The sequence below is a fragment of the Microtus oregoni genome, unplaced genomic scaffold (genome assembly GCF_018167655.1).
Source record: "Microtus oregoni isolate MIOR12 unplaced genomic scaffold, Mior012 000091F_ref0000469, whole genome shotgun sequence".
NCBI classification, from domain to species: Eukaryota; Metazoa; Chordata; class Mammalia; order Rodentia; family Cricetidae; genus Microtus; species Microtus oregoni.
The window spans coordinates 3,633,976-3,649,803 of NW_024544600.1; the positions used below are offsets into that span (position 1 = coordinate 3,633,976).

The window sequence follows — 15,828 nt, forward strand, 5'->3', positions numbered from 1 at the left end:
GCTCCAACAGTAGAGCCGACAGTCTGCTTAAGCCTCAAGTGTCTGATTCAGCCATATTTAACTGTGACTAATATTACAAAGTTAGGTCAAAGTAGTAAGAAAATTAGGAGTCTTGTTTTATCTCATTAATTAAAGAAAAAAAGCAGCAGAGGTTTTTGTTTGTCTGGTTGGTTGGTTTTTGGTTCTTTCGAGGCAGGGTTTCTCTGTAACAGCCCTGGTTTTCCCGAAACTTGCCCTGTAGACCAGGCTGGCCTCAAACTCACAGAGATCTGCCTGCCTCTGCCTCTCTAGTGGTGGGATTAAAGGCATGTGCTACCACACCAAGCCCAGAAGTATGTTTTAAAGAGCACCAAAATCTAACAGGATAGAGCAGCCTGCAGTGTTTGTGTGTGTTGTGCACATGCGAGTGTGCATGCTGTGGGACACATATATGTGGAGGTGAAGGACAACTGGCAAGAGTCAATTCTTTATTCCCCCCGGTGGGTCCTGGAGATACAACTCAGGCTGTCAGGCAGGCGGCAGGTGCCTGTACCTGCTGAGGCTCTCGGTGGCCTGTAATGGATGTCATTTTAGAGTGAGCTACAATAACGCTCTGCTCTGGAGGTTCAAGCTTTGTGGAATGCCCGACAATCTTCAGAGACTGACACAGACCAGCATGAAATGAGAATTTAAACAATTGCCACGGTGTTTCCAACACATACCATGAAGTTCTGCTGGAGAGGGGACCAGGAATACATGATGGGAACCAGCGCAACAGTGTTCAGAGACCTCATCAACATGTTCTGGCTGGCAAAACCCGGGAAAATGCTCTCTATGGTACACTGAAAAAAAGCAGTGACACAGAGAAGGAACGTAAGCACCCAGGTAAACAGAATCAGCTGTGAACCCGCTGACGGCTCCATGCCCATGAGCCCAGCTGTGATAGATGGTTCCATGCCCATGATCCCAGCTGTGATAGATGGTTCCATGCCCATGATCCCAGCTGTGATAGATGGTTCCATGCCCATGATCCCAGCTGTGATGATGGTTCCATGCCCATGATCCCAGCTGTGATAGATGGTTCCATGCCCATGATCCCAGCTGTGATAGATGGTTCCATGCCCATGATCCCAGCTGTGATGATGGTTCCATGCCCATGATCCCAGCTGTGATAGATGGTTCCATGCCTATGAGCCCAGCTGTGATGGTTCCATTCCTATGATCCTAGCATTGAGACAGGAGAATTGCTGTGTGTTTGAGGTTAGGCTAGGCTACACAGTGAGTTTCAGGTCAGGCTAGGCTAGAAAGCAAAACCAATAAAAACAAAACTATAAGAGACACCCTGTAAAGCCAGGCAGTGGTGGCACATGCCTTTAATTTTAGCATTCAGGAGGCAGAGGCAGAGGCAGGTGGATCTCTGAGTTTGAGGACAGTCTGGTTGACAGACTGAGTTTCAGGACAACCAGAGCTACACAGAGAATCCTGTCTTGAAGAAGAAAGAGAGAGAGAGAGAGACAGACAGACAAAGCTTCTTATATGAAGGGAATTGTGGTAAATTCATATTTTGGTTATGAAACAGACTTTATGTGCTGTGTTTACTCAAGGAATAGGAAAGAAGAAATAAGCCTGAAAGCGATCATATTTACGGCTCATTTCTGATTCTTTTATAATATATCTACACTCTTTGGGGGACTCTGTTTAGAGCTGGTGAACTGTGGTAAGGAATCAGAGTTACACAGAAAAAAAACCTGTCTTGAAAAGTAAAAAAACAAAAAAGGGAGGGAGGGGGAGAAAGACTGTAGCTTCCTTCCAAAAAGATCCTGATGGTTTCTCTCTCTCTTTTTTTTCTTTTCTTTTTTTTTTTGGTTTTTCGAGACAGGGTTTCTCTGTGGTTTTGGAGCCTGTCCTGGAACTAGCTCTTGTAGACCAGGCTGGTCTTGAACTCAGAGATCCGCCTGCCTCTGCCTCCCGAGTGCTGGGATTAAAGGCGTGCGCCACCACCGCCCGGCTGATGGTTTCTCTTTTCCCTCCCTTAAGGGGCAAGATTACAGACAAGTGTCCTACCCCAGTTACCCACAGAGAGATCCTAGGTTTCAGACGCCTAAACAAGCACTCTCCTGAGTTACACTACCATCGCTGAGTTCTTTTAAATCTTTTTAGATTTATTTTGAATTATGTACTTGAGTGTGTGTGTCTATACATGGGTGCAAATCAGTGTGGGTGTCTGCAGAGACTAGAAGTATCAGATCCCTGGAGCTAAAGTTACAGGGGTTGGGAGTCACCAAAGTGGGTTCTGGGAAGTGAACTCAGGGCCTCTGCATGAGCAGTGTGTGCTCTTAACCACTGAGACATGTTTCTAAATTCTTCTAAGCTACCAAGCTGATAAAGGGTGTTGGCAGTAGCTCCTAAGGGAACCTTCAAACTGACGACCTGTGGAAAGCAGGAGCTGTCTCCTCCTATTCACATCTGTGTTCCTCAGAGTTCAGTCCGATGCTTGTCATACTCAACAGATGCTCACTTTAACCAAAGTGTGGGTCTCCTAAAGGACCCCTCAAGTCCTAGGTCACGAGATCTGGACTTTTTTCTAAAAGATCTGAATTTTGAATATAGCTGCATAGGTGATGGGGCCTTCGCATGGAGAAGCAAAGTGGTATACAAATTAGAGTCATATCTGGTTTAGGGAAGGATCATTGGTCTTATTACACTATTGGAGTTTTGTACTTAAAAATATTACCGGGCTGTCAAGGCAGCTCATTAGGTAAAGATGCTGACACCAAATCGGTGACCTAAGTTCAACCGGCAGCACCCGCATGTGGAAGAGAACTGACCTTTATGCATGATGACAAGCACATGCACACACACAAACACGTATGTGAGCAAAATAAATAAATACATGCAATAAAAAATGAAAAGTGATACTTCTTTAAAAAGCTAGAATGCTTTTTAGTTGTTTGTTTCTCAAGATAGGGTTTCTCTGTGTAGTTCTGGCTGTTCCAAAACTTGCTAGGCTGGCCTCGAACACAGAGCTCCACTGACTTCTGCCTACTGAGTGCTTGGATTAAAGGCGTGCGCCACCACTGTCCAGTTACTTTTTTCTTTTAAGGACAGGCTGTCCAGTAGCCAGGGTGACTTCAAGCTAACTGTGTAGCTGAGGCCAACCTCAAACTCCTTATTTTCCTCCTGAAATAGGTTGTGAAAGCATGTGTCACTATGTCCAGCTAGAATGTGCTATTTAATAAATTAACAAATGTATTTGTTCACAGTACGGCAGCCCCTCTGTAAGCACACTTCTCTCCATTACCTAGGCGATCGTTTCCTAGTATCTAAGTACATTAGATACACTAAGTACAGGATGTCATCTAGCTTGAACACAACACCCAAGACAACAGACAGTAAATTTTTGTTTTTCTATGAAAAAGCCACAATTATATCCAAGAATCGAGGAGGACAATAGTCAAAATGGTCAATTTTCAAGCTATATTTATAACTTCATGTCCAAGGAGAAAGGAGGGCCAGCTTAGCACGCCCAAAGTACCTTTTTGAGAAAAGGGTGTCCACTCACAGGCTTCATCGGCTGAATGGGCTGCACTCGAAGCTTCTTCCATTCTTCATTGAGGATCTGGGTTTTTTCTTGAACCTTTGCAAAATTTGCCACATACAAAGCCTAGCAAAGCCAAGGAAGAGACCATCAAGAGTGAATGCAGGTCTCAAAGGAGAAACCCAGAGCCCGTACTTTGGAGACATGCACAGAGCATACAATCTTGCTCTTGGGAACCATTTTTACCTTCGCACCCATATTTGCCTGAAGCCGTTTGAGCTGCCGAAGCCGCATATACTCGGATTTCACTTTTCTTTTCCAGTAGGTGATGCATTTGGAAGTTGGGGGACTTGTAATATCCATTTTTCTGGACTCAGAGAGACAGATATGACACACAGCACTTGATTACATGGAAAGGAACATATTCTCTAACTCAATGAATAAGGTCAATTATGTGTCTATTCTCATTAAATTTGTGTATAAAAATGTACACCTGAAAACCCAAAATATCTGAGTTTAAAATTTCAACTGAAAACAGTGAAAAATGTGAGCGCCTATCATCCTTTAGTGACTGTTTTACACCGAGTATAGGAGCAGCATAGTGTGGCTCATTCGCAGAGATCCATTTAATGTGTGTGACTCTAGGTTCTAGCCTCAGCACCACAACAAAAACAAAAACACTGTAGGGTATTACAGTGAACGTAATATCATCACTTGGGCGACAGAGCAGGAGAATCAGGAGTTCAAGGCTGGCCTGTTCCACACAGCAAACCTGTCTCAAAAAATCAAAACTGAATGAAGCTGGGCAGTGGTGGTGCACATCTTTAATCCCAGCACTCAGGAAGCAGAGGCAGGCAGATCTCTGTGAATTTGAGGTCAGTCTGCTCTACAAAGTGAGTTCCAGGACAGCTAAGGCTACACCAAGAAATCTGGTCTTGAAAAACAGAAACAAACAAAAAAAAAAAACCCTAAAAACAGTAACAAAAAACAAAACTGAGGATGATGCTCAGTGGCAGAATACTTGCCTGGCAAAAACAACACCCTGAGTTCAATACTCGGGCAAAGGCAATCAATACGGCTGCCTCACAGTTATTAGGAACTTATTTATTTAGTTATTTGTTTTGGACACATGGATGGATACCTAGTCACTAAATTCAAAATGTTTAAGGATTTATTCTTATTATTTTTAATTACATGTATGCATGGGTCTGTGCATGTGCTAGTGCCTGCGTTTTTTCAGAGTATTCAGACTCTAAGCTGGAGACACAAGCGGTTGTGAACAGTTGATATGAATGCTGGAGCCAAACCTACTCCTGTTAGAGTTACAAGCACAACTAGCTACCTGCAATTCCAGTTCCATGGGATCCAACATCCTCTTCTAGCCTCCAAGGCAAAGACATGCAGGCAAAACACTCATACACATAAATAAACAAATCTCTTAAAAAGAAAAGAGGAAATTTTTTATGATTTATTTTTTTTCTGTGCATTGTGGTTGGGTCTGTTTGAGGGTGTCAGATTCCCTGGAACTGGATGGAACTGGAGTTACAGACAGTTGTAAGTTGCCATGTGGGTGCTGGGAATTGACACCAGGTCCTCTAGCAGACCAGCCAGAGCTCTTAACAGCTGAGTCATCTCTCCAGCCCCAAAGAGAGGGGGAATGTTTTAACCAAATCCAAGTTCATCTCACAAGTTTATTAGAAGATCTGCCTACAGTACAAACTATCTAAACTACACCATGACACCAGAATAATCTCATCTGCAAGTCAGCAGCAGACCTACAGACACTGACTACACTGTAACTTTCTTTTGATGGTAGGGGTTGAACGACAGTTGAATATTTAGAGGATTTAGTGTGATATGCTCTACTTACCTCACGGAATGCAGCTGGAAATGTTGGATTTTATAATGTGCCTCTGTTCTTCAAATGAACTGCAAGACCTAGGGGTAAAAGAAGTTTTCAGTTTTGCAAGAGAATAAAAACTGAATTTATTGAATCGGTGCAGCATGCTCAAGCACTAAGTCCCTGGGCAGGATGCTCCCCAGAACTAGAAGACTTCAGGGTCTCTGCTACCATTCTGCATACTAAATCAAATAGTAAAAAATGTTTGACACCTTTTGTTTTGTTTTGTTTTTGGAGACAGTGTTTCTCTGTATATCAGTTCAGGCTGTCCCAGAACTGGGTTGTAGACCAGGAGCCTTGAACTCACAGAGAGCCATCTGCTTCTGCCTCCTGAGTGCTGAGATTAAAGGCTACCACCACCCAGCTAGATGCTTGAAACTATTTAGAAAGTCACTTATATTCAAAACTCTATCCTCCTGAGTCGAGAGTTAGCTCTGCTCTTGTAGAGGACCTCCATGGGCACCAAAGCACACCTGGTACGTAGACACACATGCAGGCAAAGCCACCATACACATGAAAGAAATTTTTTATTAAAAAAATTCTAGCCGGGCGGTGGTGGCGCACGCCTTTAATCCCAGCACTCGGGAGGCAGAGGCAGGCGGATCTCTGTGAGTTCGAGACCAGCCTGGTCTACAAGAGCTAGTTCCAGGACAGGCTCCAAAACCACAGAGAAACCCTGTCTCGAAAAACAAAAAAAAACAAAACAAAAAAAAAAATTCTAACCTAGCTGGGCGGTGGTGGCGCACGCCTTTAATCCCAGCTCTCGGGAGGCAGATCTCTGTGAATTCGAGGCCAGCCTGGTCTACAAGAGCTAGTTACAGGACAAGCTCCAAAGCCACAGAGAAATCCTGTCTCGAAAAACTGAAGAAAAAAAAAATTCTATCCTTCCAATGACGTCTTTTTCCATAATCCCCAAGCTTCTAATTTCTTACCTATTTTTTTTTAAGTTTAGCCAGCAGGTAGACCTAAAACATTAAATTTATGTACAAGTCAATAAAATCTAATCTTACTCTACTATTAACTAGTTAAGCTTGTTAGAGACCTACTTCTTTTTTCTAAGATTTAGTTAATTTCATTTTATGTGTATGACTGTTTTGTCTACAAGTATGTAAATACACCATGTGTGTGCACTGTCCAGATCCCTCTGGCTGGAATTTCAGATGCTTGTGAGGCACCATGTGGGAGCTGGGAGTCCAACCCAGGCAGTCTGAACGGGCAAGTGCTCTTAACTTCTGAGCCATCTCTCCAGCCCCGAGAACTACTTCTATTCACTTAGCCAAACATTTTAAGTCTCAAAAACCATTTCAAGGAGAGCTAATATGAGGTTTCAGAATGTGCGTGGGAGAGAGTAGTGTGGTATGTAGTCTTACGTAGTCTAGACTGGCCTCGAACTCTTGATTCTCCTGCCTTAGTCTCAACAGGGCTGGGATTTTAGGTGTCCACCACCACATCCAGCTTTATGAAACAAAGCCTAAAGTTACAGGTCAACCTTGCTTCTTGGAGGCCATCCTGGACACCTTTTAAAAAAATATATTAAATAAAAAAGTGCTGGGACTAATAAGGTGTACATCAATACAAGTAATGCTAGTAGTTGTTCTACTATTTGTGTAATTTTTATTTTTAAGGTTTTCTATTTAATTTCCAATTATGTAAGTGGGGGAGTGGTTGTACATGTGCATGTGGTGCCCACAGAAGGAGACAGATCCCTGGAGCTGGAGTTACAGGTGGTTGTGAGCCACCTGGTTTGGGTACAGGAGACTGAATTCAGGTCCTCCTAAAGGGTTGTTAGTGTTCTTAACCACGCACCATCTTGCCTGCCCCTTAAGAGTTATTTCTATTTATGGGTCTGTATGAGTACACACAACAGGTGTGCAGGTCCTCATACTGGCAAGGAGTTTTGGATCCCCTGAAGCTGGAGGTACAAGTGAACATAAGCCACTCAATGTGGGTGCTGGGAACCAAACTCAGGTCCTCTGCAGGAGCAGCGAGCATCTCTTCAATTCCAGGCAAAATTTAAAGCCAATGTTTTATTTGTTTGTTTGTTTTCAAAACAGGGTTTCTTTGTGTAATCCTGGCTGTTCTGGAACTAGCTCTGGAGACCAGGCTGGCCTCAAATTCACAAGAGATCCACCAGCCTCTGTCTCCCTGTCTTCCGAGTGCTGGGATTAAAGGGACGTGCTACCATCAACCTGCTAAATCAATAAAATTTTATTTAAGGATTTTACATGTTGTGATTTTTTCCCCACTTCTCATGAAGTTCACTATAGTCTCTTAAAGTTCAAAATTTTTCCAAATCACCTATTTTGTTTTGCTGTTTGAGACAGGGTCTCTCTTGTAGCCCTGGCTGTAGGTCCAGGCTGGCCCTGACCTTAGATCTGCCTGCCTCTGTCTCCTAAAGACTGGGATATAAAGAAGAAACAGCACATCATTTTCAAGTTTGGGTTTATCTCTAGCTGAATTATGGACATTCTGACAACTCTAGAGTCCCCCATCTGAAATCTCCAGCATCTAATTCCTTAAAGGCACTGACTTCAGCACAGGTTGACTGCCTGGTTCTCAACTGTTGACACCCTAAGTTGATCTACTTTTTTTGATTTTATTTTTTGAGACAAAATCTCACATAATCCAGGCTGTCCTTGGACTCCCTATGTAGCTAAGGGTGACTCTCGGAGTTCCAGGTTCTTCTGCCTCCACCTCACAAGTGTAGGACTGTAAGTGTGAGTCATCACACGTGGTTCATCCCTTCTGCCCTGAACAAACTAAGTAACAGCTTGCTCCACAAAATGAAGAACTACTTCAACCCAGACGGGACTGGCTAAGGCAGAAACCCTAGACCTAATTTACAATTCGATGAGACACCACAGCCTCCTTTAACAAAAGTAGTTTTCTCACTGTTTTCATTCTTCAGCCATCTTTCCTCCCCTCCTGAACACATCCTCTACTAAAAACAACAAAGGGCTCAGAGGTTAAGAGCATTGCCTGCTCTTCCAAAGGTCCTGAGTTCAACCACATGGTGGCTCACAACCATCTGTAATGGGGTCTGGTGCCCTCTTCTGGCCTGCAAGCATACACACAGACAAAATATTGTATATACACACACACACCAAAGACAGGTCTTGCTTTGTAACACAGGTTGGCTTTGAACTCAAGATTTTTCCAAAGTAGCCTTCCAAATGTAAGGATTATAGGAACAAACACTCAATACTTTGAAATAGTAAGCTCAGAACAGACCACCTTATCCAGCTGAAACTGGAGATCAGTAATGGGAAGAACTTACTGGACCAAGGCTGCTGACAGTGCTTACTTAAGGTGGTGGTAATGAGATAGTGGCTGTGGTGCCAGGGGGTGGGGGTGGGAGCGATGGCTGTGGTGCCAGGGGGTGGGGGTGGGAGCGATGGCTGTGGTGCCAGGGGGTGGGGGTGGGAGCGATGGCTGTGGTGCCAGGGGGTGGGGGTGGGAGCGATGGCTGTGGTGCCAGGGGGTGGGAGCGATGGCTGTGGTGCCAGGGGGTGGGGGTGGGAGCGATGGCTGTGGTGCCAGGGGGTGGGGGTGGGGGCGCTGGCTGTGGTGCCAGGGGGTGGGGGTGGGAGCGATGGCTGTGGTGCCAGGGGGTGGGGGTGGGAGCGATGGCTGTGGTGCCAGGGGGTGGGGGTGGGAGCGATGGCTGTGGTGCCAGGGGGTGGGGGTGGGAGCGATGGCTGTGGTGCCAGGGGGTGGGAGCGATGGCTGTGGGGCCAGGGGGTGGGGGTGGGAGCGATGGCTGTGGTGCCAGGGGGTGGGGGTGGGGGTGGGGGTGCTGGCTGTGGTGCCAGGGGGTGGGGGTGGGAGCGATGGCTGTGGTACCAGGGGGTGGGGGTGGGAGCGATGGCTGTGGGGCCAAGGGGTGGGGGTGGGAGTGCTGGCTGTAGTATGGTGGTATATTGTTTAGATTTCTTAGAGGAAATGCATTATTTTCATTAAGGAAGAGGCCTTAACTGAAATGCTGTCTCCTACATAAGAGATGACAGTAATAGATTAATCCAACAATTAAGTTACCACTTCTAATTTTTGTCAAGTGTTTTATTTGGCAAGGAGTATACACACACACACACACACACACACACACATGAAAATTCTCCTAAGTTTTAACTAATCATTATGCAAAATAAATCACACTTCCTCCTTTTACAATTTATGTGATATCTGAGTTTCCGTGAGCCAGTATTTATTTCACTTGGCTTCTTAATGGGTCTTCTATCTCTCTAAACGTTTTTTCGGCAGAATGTAGAAAGAAATGGAAAATCCTGTACGGGGACACAAGTATGACTGAGGAACACAAAACACTCGAAGGGCTGGAGAGACGCTCAGCAGTTAAGAGCACTGGCTGCTGTTCAAAAGGACCCGAGTCCTATTCCCAGAGCCCACATGGTGGCTCACAACCATCTCTAACTCCAGTCCCAGGACATCTGCTGCCCTTTTCTGGCCTGCACAGGCACCAGACAAAGCACCCATAAAATAAAGGTAAAATTAAAAACAAAACACAACACTTGAAGTACAGCTACATGATAGCATAGCAGCTGGACTGGACTTAGTGGTTATCACAACAAAGTCAGAAAAAAAGAAAAGCAAATGAACAACTGAGCATTTGGAACAGGTTTGGAGATTTATGGTATCATCCATCTTGGGAAAGGAGATAGGGCATTAAAAATGTTTCTATTAGTGCTTTCTATAGTTATTTGTATACGTCAATCACCACTTGTAATTTCAGTTAGGTATCAGAAGCCTTTCATTATTGTCATTGCACACAGAAGACAGCACAAAACACTCTGGTTGGGGCTTCAGTCTTCATATAATTAACGTTTAACGTCAGTTCTGGAGGAAAACTCAACAAAGAACAGCATTTCAATCAGATGCACAAAGAACCCAACATATTAATGCAAATGAAACACAATAAAGGGCTAGGGCTAGGGCTGTGGCTCAGCGGCTAAGACCATTTGCTGCCTTTTTGTTTGTTTGTTTGGTTTTTGGTTTTTCAAGGCAGGGTTTCTCAGTGTAGTCTTGGCTGTCCTGAAACTCAGAGACCAGGCCTGCCTCTGCCTCTTGAGTGTGGGGATTAAAAGCGTGCACACGTGTCCCCCCTCCCCCATCATCTGCTGCTTTTTCAGAGGTCCTGAGTTCAGTTCTCAGCACCCACACAACCACCTCTAACTCCAGCTCCAGATCTGACACCCTCTTCTGGCCTCCAAGGACACCTGCACTCACACGCACACACAAACAGTTAAAAATAAAAATAAATCTTAGCTCTCACACTGCAGATAGGAATACAACGTTTGTAAAGGTGCTTGCTGCCAAGCCTGACAACCCAAGTTTCACCACCGAACCAACAAGGTGGAGAGAAAACTCCTCCAGAAAGATGCCCTCTGACCTCAAGTGTGCACACAAAGAAAAACAAAGGGCAAAGTGAAACACGTGGTTACCACACAACCTGCCACAGAAGAAAAATGGAGACACATAACCCTGCAAAGACCACATCTGGCCTTTCACTATTTTAATAATCCAGTTCATAAGCAAAGTAAGCACAGCTTTGGAGCCATACAGCACTACAGCTTTTAAATTTTTCCATCTTTTTAATTAATATAAATTTTATTCATGGTTGTTCTACATGTACATGTAGTACATATATGTGCCATGGGAGAGACTGGTGCCCTAAGAATTCATAAGACAAGCCGGGCGGTGGTGGCGCACGCCTTTAATCCCAGCACTCGGGAGGCAGAGGCAGGCGGATCTCTGTGAGTTCGAGACCAGCCTGATCTACAAGAGCTAGTTACAGGACAGGCTCCAAAACCACAGAGAAACCCTGTCTCGAAAAACCAAAAAAAAAAAAAAAAAAAGAATTCATAAGACAGTGCTGGATCCCTTGAAACTGGAGTTATGGCTCATGTGGGTCCTAGGAACTAAATCAGAAGCCTCTACAAAAGCCATCTCTCCAGCTCCTTCTTCTCTCATTCTCAATTCATAATGGAAATGGGAAGTAGGGCTAAACCTACCCTGCACAGAATGTGTGTGTGTGTGTGTGTGTGTGTGTGTGTGTGTGTGTGTACTGGAGTCATTCTGGTGATTCTCAACTTTATTAACATATGAAAATTAGCCCCGAGACAAGGAACACAATGGAACAGAACCTTTAATTATAATAGTAAGCACATTTTGTATTTATCTAGGTGTGTCCAACCTATGGCCCAAAGGTTGTCTGCATTTCAGGATAGTTATGAATGAACCCAACTTGTTTATAGATGACAGTGTCAAGTAGTAAGGTCAAAAGGTTTGACACCATAACATTCATCTACTCCTCCAAAGTAATTACATATGATAAGGTTAGTTACTGAGAACAGGCCTCTATTGTTACTTTTGAAAAACAGGATCTCGTGAGTGCAGGGCCAGCTTGGTCTACAGAGTGAGTTCCAGGGCAGCCGGGACTACACAGAGAAACCCTGTCTTGAAAAACCAAAATAATAATAATAATAACAATAACAACAACAATTTGCCAGGCTGGCGAGATGGCTCAGCAGTTAAGAGCACTGGCTGCTCTACCAAGGGTCCTTAGTTCAATTCCCAGCAAGTACATGGTGGCTCACAACCATCTGTAATGAGATCTGGTGCCCTCTTCTGGCCTGCAGGTATACACACAGGTCGAACATTGTATACATAATAAGTAAATCTTTAAAACAAAACTAAACAAAAACAAAAACAGGATCTCAACCTGGGTATGTTGGAGTACACACCTTTAGTCCTAGCACTTGGGAAGCAGAGGCAAGTGTATCTCTGAGTTTGAGGCCAGCCTGGTCTACAGAGTGAGTTCTAGGACAGCCAGGGCTGTTACACAAAGAAACCCTGTCTCAAAAAAAAAAAAAAAAAAAAGAAAGAAAGAAAGAAGGACAGACAGACAAGAAAAGAAAAGAAAAGAAAAGAAAAAGAAAAGAAACGAAACCCATGAGCCTAAGGACATGACCTATGAAACAAAAGGCAAGAACCTGACACATACATGCACAAAAAGAAAACAAACAAAATAATCTGGGGCTTTACAGAATGGAAGCATTTTTTTAGCAGCAGGCTTGGGTCTGTTTGTTGTTTGAAGTGCTGGGGATCAAATCCAGGAGCTGGGCACTCTAACACAGACCTCCGGTCCCTGCCAGGCTTTCCTTCCTGAGTCATCCCCCCAATCTCACACTATAAAGCACCACTGCACAAGGCTTTCTGAAAGTAAGATTTCAACGTGAATTCCAGGCTCCCCAGTCTAGCGCTGTAACCAGCATCACAGAGAGATATTTTACACTTCAGTTTGAAAACAGTGCTTTCTGCGTCAAGTTGCGTGACCGGCCTGCGTGTGCCTGTCAGTGGCAGAACTGGGAACACGGATTTTCTCATTGTCTATGTACTCAATACACAGTGTAGCAGGCACTCACCAGGTGCTGGCTACAAGGGTAAGTAAAACACACAAACATCTCTTTAGGTTGATTCACAAGGTCTGTAATACACATGAAAGACCCCCGGTGTGGGGAGACTCTCACTCAAGTCCCGGGAGAACACGACACCCCCACCCCCCCAGTAACTCACGAGAGATCATCCTTGCTGCAAACACACGAGGCTTTAATTGCTGAGATGAGACGGGAACCAGTGCACTGGGGCCGAGACTCATAACCCATGCAGGGGGAAGAGTTCGACCCCGAGTGACCAGGAGAAGCGATTTTTAAAGGAAGAAACCACAGCCCAGTGATCTGGAATTGGCAGGGAGTGTGTCACAAAAAATTCCGAAAATACCAGTGAAGATTACAAGGGGGCAACCCCCTGCCTCTCAGGACCACTCCCAAGGTCATAATCAGCTAGTTCTTCAAACACATTACAATGACAATCACAAGGGGGAAACTCCCTGTTTTTTAAGATTATTCTCAAGATTACAATCTAACTTTATCTTCAGCTAGTTCCTGAAACAGTCACTAAACTGGCTAATCCTAGATTTTTGATTCTTCTCTTCCTGCTTGGATTTTTGGCTATTTTCTTCCTGCTGGGGAGGTCTGGATTTACCCAGGTCTTTCACACATAGTAAGCATAAACCTTTTTTTTTTAATTTTATTTATTATGTATATAGTGTTCTGGGCACAAGATCTTATTATAGATGGTTGTGAGCCATCATGAGGTTGCTGGGAATTGAACTCAGGACCTCCAGAACAACAGTCAGTTCTCTTAACCTCTGAGCCATCTCTCCAGCCCAGACCTTTTTTTTTTTTTTTTTTTTTTAAAAAAAAAGTTTGTTTTCATGACAGAATTGTTCTGCATGACAGCCACTGTCCTGGACCTCTGTGTAGGCCAGGCTGCTCTGGAACTCAAGAGATCTACTTGCCTCCGCCTCCCAAATGCTGGGATCAAAGGGGTGTGTGATGAAGTGCAGCCCCAAACATAAATCTTGACAATAACATTATTGCATTTGTTTTCTTTTGAGACAAATTCTCACTATAATGCTCTGGTTATCCTTGAACTGGCATTCGTCTGCCTCTGCCACAGACCACCACCAGTGCTCGGATTAAAGGTGTGGCACCATATCCCATTCAATGCTGCGTTTTTACAGATGGTTCTTCCATGTTTACATATTTTTTTTTTTTTTGGCTTTTTCGAGACAGGGTTTCTCTGTGGCTTTGGAGCCTGTCCTGGAACTAGCTGGAACTAGACCAGGCTGGTCTCGAACTCACAGAGATCCGCCTGCCTCTGCCTCCCGAGTGCTGGGATTAAAGGCGTGCGCCACCACTGCCCGGCTATGTTTACATATTTTTGTGGTTGTCTTGAGACAAGGTTTTATGAAAGCCAGGCTAGCCTTAACAAGGCTGGCCTTGAACTCTCACCCCTCCTTCGGTTCAAGTGCAGGGATTCGAGGCCCACGTCATCACAACCAGATTTCACGCTTCTATGCTATTAAATTCTTCACTCCTAACATACACCTGGTCCCATGGAAGCTGATCATCTCCTGTGCGGTTTCACGCCTGGGTTTCCACGGCCGAAAATAGGTTTCTCAAAAACAACAAAGTTCTGGCAGAGTGCATAGCTTCTCAGGCTGGAAAAACATTCAATACCCCTTCCTTATCTCCCATCCCCCAAAGCTAACATCCATCTGCATCCGTTTTCTTCTTTGTGTCCCACCACCTACATCATCTCAGTGGTTTTTTTTTTTTTTTTTCACCAAAATAAGTTCATCCCACAGGCTGGAAAGATGGCTGAGCGGTTAGGAACACTTGTTGCTCTTGCAGAGAACACGGGTTCAGGTCCCTGCACCACCATGGTACATAACTTCCAATTCCAAGGGATTCAATGCCCACTTCTTATCTCTGGTACCAGGCACACACCTAGTGCACACACATACACACAGGCAAAACCTTCACGCTCATAAAATAATAGAACAGATTCCTCTAAAGTTGTGTTCCACATTTACTTTCTAACAAGTATGTTCTAAATACAACACCTTGCCTTTTATATTCATCTAAATCGTTTTGATTCTCCAGAGAAATTCTGGGGACGGGAGAGACAACCCCAGTTTGATGGTGAATCTTCACTAAAACCCGGAACTGGTGGGAGGCGGATTAGACCAGGGACAAGATGCTGTGGAGGGCCGCGCGACCCTAGGAATCTCTAACCCTTACACTTGGGCGCCTTAAGAGCTTCGCTCACCTCGCCGTTGTCTCGGCCTGGCCAACCCCTCCTCAACATCACCCAAAGCCAGCGCAAGCTCAACCCGGGCCTCTGGCCCTCCTGGTGACTAGAGTCCGGGTGCGCGGCAGACGCCACGACCCACCCAGACTCCAGCGAGCCACACCAGCCGGGCCCGCCCCCGGCGCGCCTCCTCCGCAACACGGCCCCCAGCAGCCCAGCACGCGCTCGCCGGGGTGCCAGCACATTCGCGACGGCACCCTTAGTCGCGCTGCCCCCGGGCCAGGCAATAGTGTGCCCTCGGCTTCCTCTCAATCCCCTCATCCCTCCGCCTCTTCTGCCCTGAGAACCCGGCGCCGCAGCACGCAGAGACCGAGCCCCACCGCCCAGCCAGGGCTTGTTTACTCACTTACCCTCCATCCTGAGACGCAGGAACCCGCAGTTAGAACGCCTGCGCGCTACGGCCACGCCCCTGCGCCGCGGCCCCGCCTCGCGCACCCCCCAACCCCTCCCCCCCACCTCCTTGGCGCGTGCGCATTCAGCGCGTGGGTCACCTGGGCTCCCTTCATCGCAGGTGTGTGTTTGGCTAAGTCCGTGCCGCGCTAGCCCGACACGTTCCTAGGTGGCGCTGTCAGAGGATAGCAAATCATCCTGGAACCACGGATACCTTTTTGAAGACGTTATTCAGCAGCGCACCATCCCCGGTTTAGACAAGTCGTATTAAGTTTTTGAAGCCAGCCTA

General features: G+C 45.5%; 1 protein-coding gene across 5 annotated transcripts in view; it reads right to left on the bottom strand.

Annotated features, from left to right (window-relative positions):
- Ezh1 (enhancer of zeste 1 polycomb repressive complex 2 subunit) overlaps positions 1-15,581 on the bottom strand; it is a 36,605-nt gene extending 21,024 nt beyond the window's left edge. For 3 of the 5 annotated variants that reach the window (XM_041643915.1, XM_041643912.1, XM_041643917.1), the window contains exons 1-5: positions 15,500-15,581; positions 5,388-5,455; positions 3,764-3,884; positions 3,515-3,643; positions 702-821 (exon numbers count right to left, since the gene is read on the bottom strand). In XM_041643915.1, the coding sequence (XP_041499849.1) occupies positions 702-821; positions 3,515-3,643; positions 3,764-3,880 (366 nt within the window). In that variant the 5' untranslated portion in view covers positions 3,881-3,884; positions 5,388-5,455; positions 15,500-15,581. Of the gene's footprint in view, positions 1-701; positions 822-3,514; positions 3,644-3,763; positions 3,890-5,387; positions 5,456-15,107; positions 15,127-15,499 lie in introns of those variants that run through there. The other 2 variants (XM_041643913.1, XM_041643914.1) reach the window with 2 other exon arrangements.
- Between the last annotated feature and the right edge of the window lie 247 nt (positions 15,582-15,828).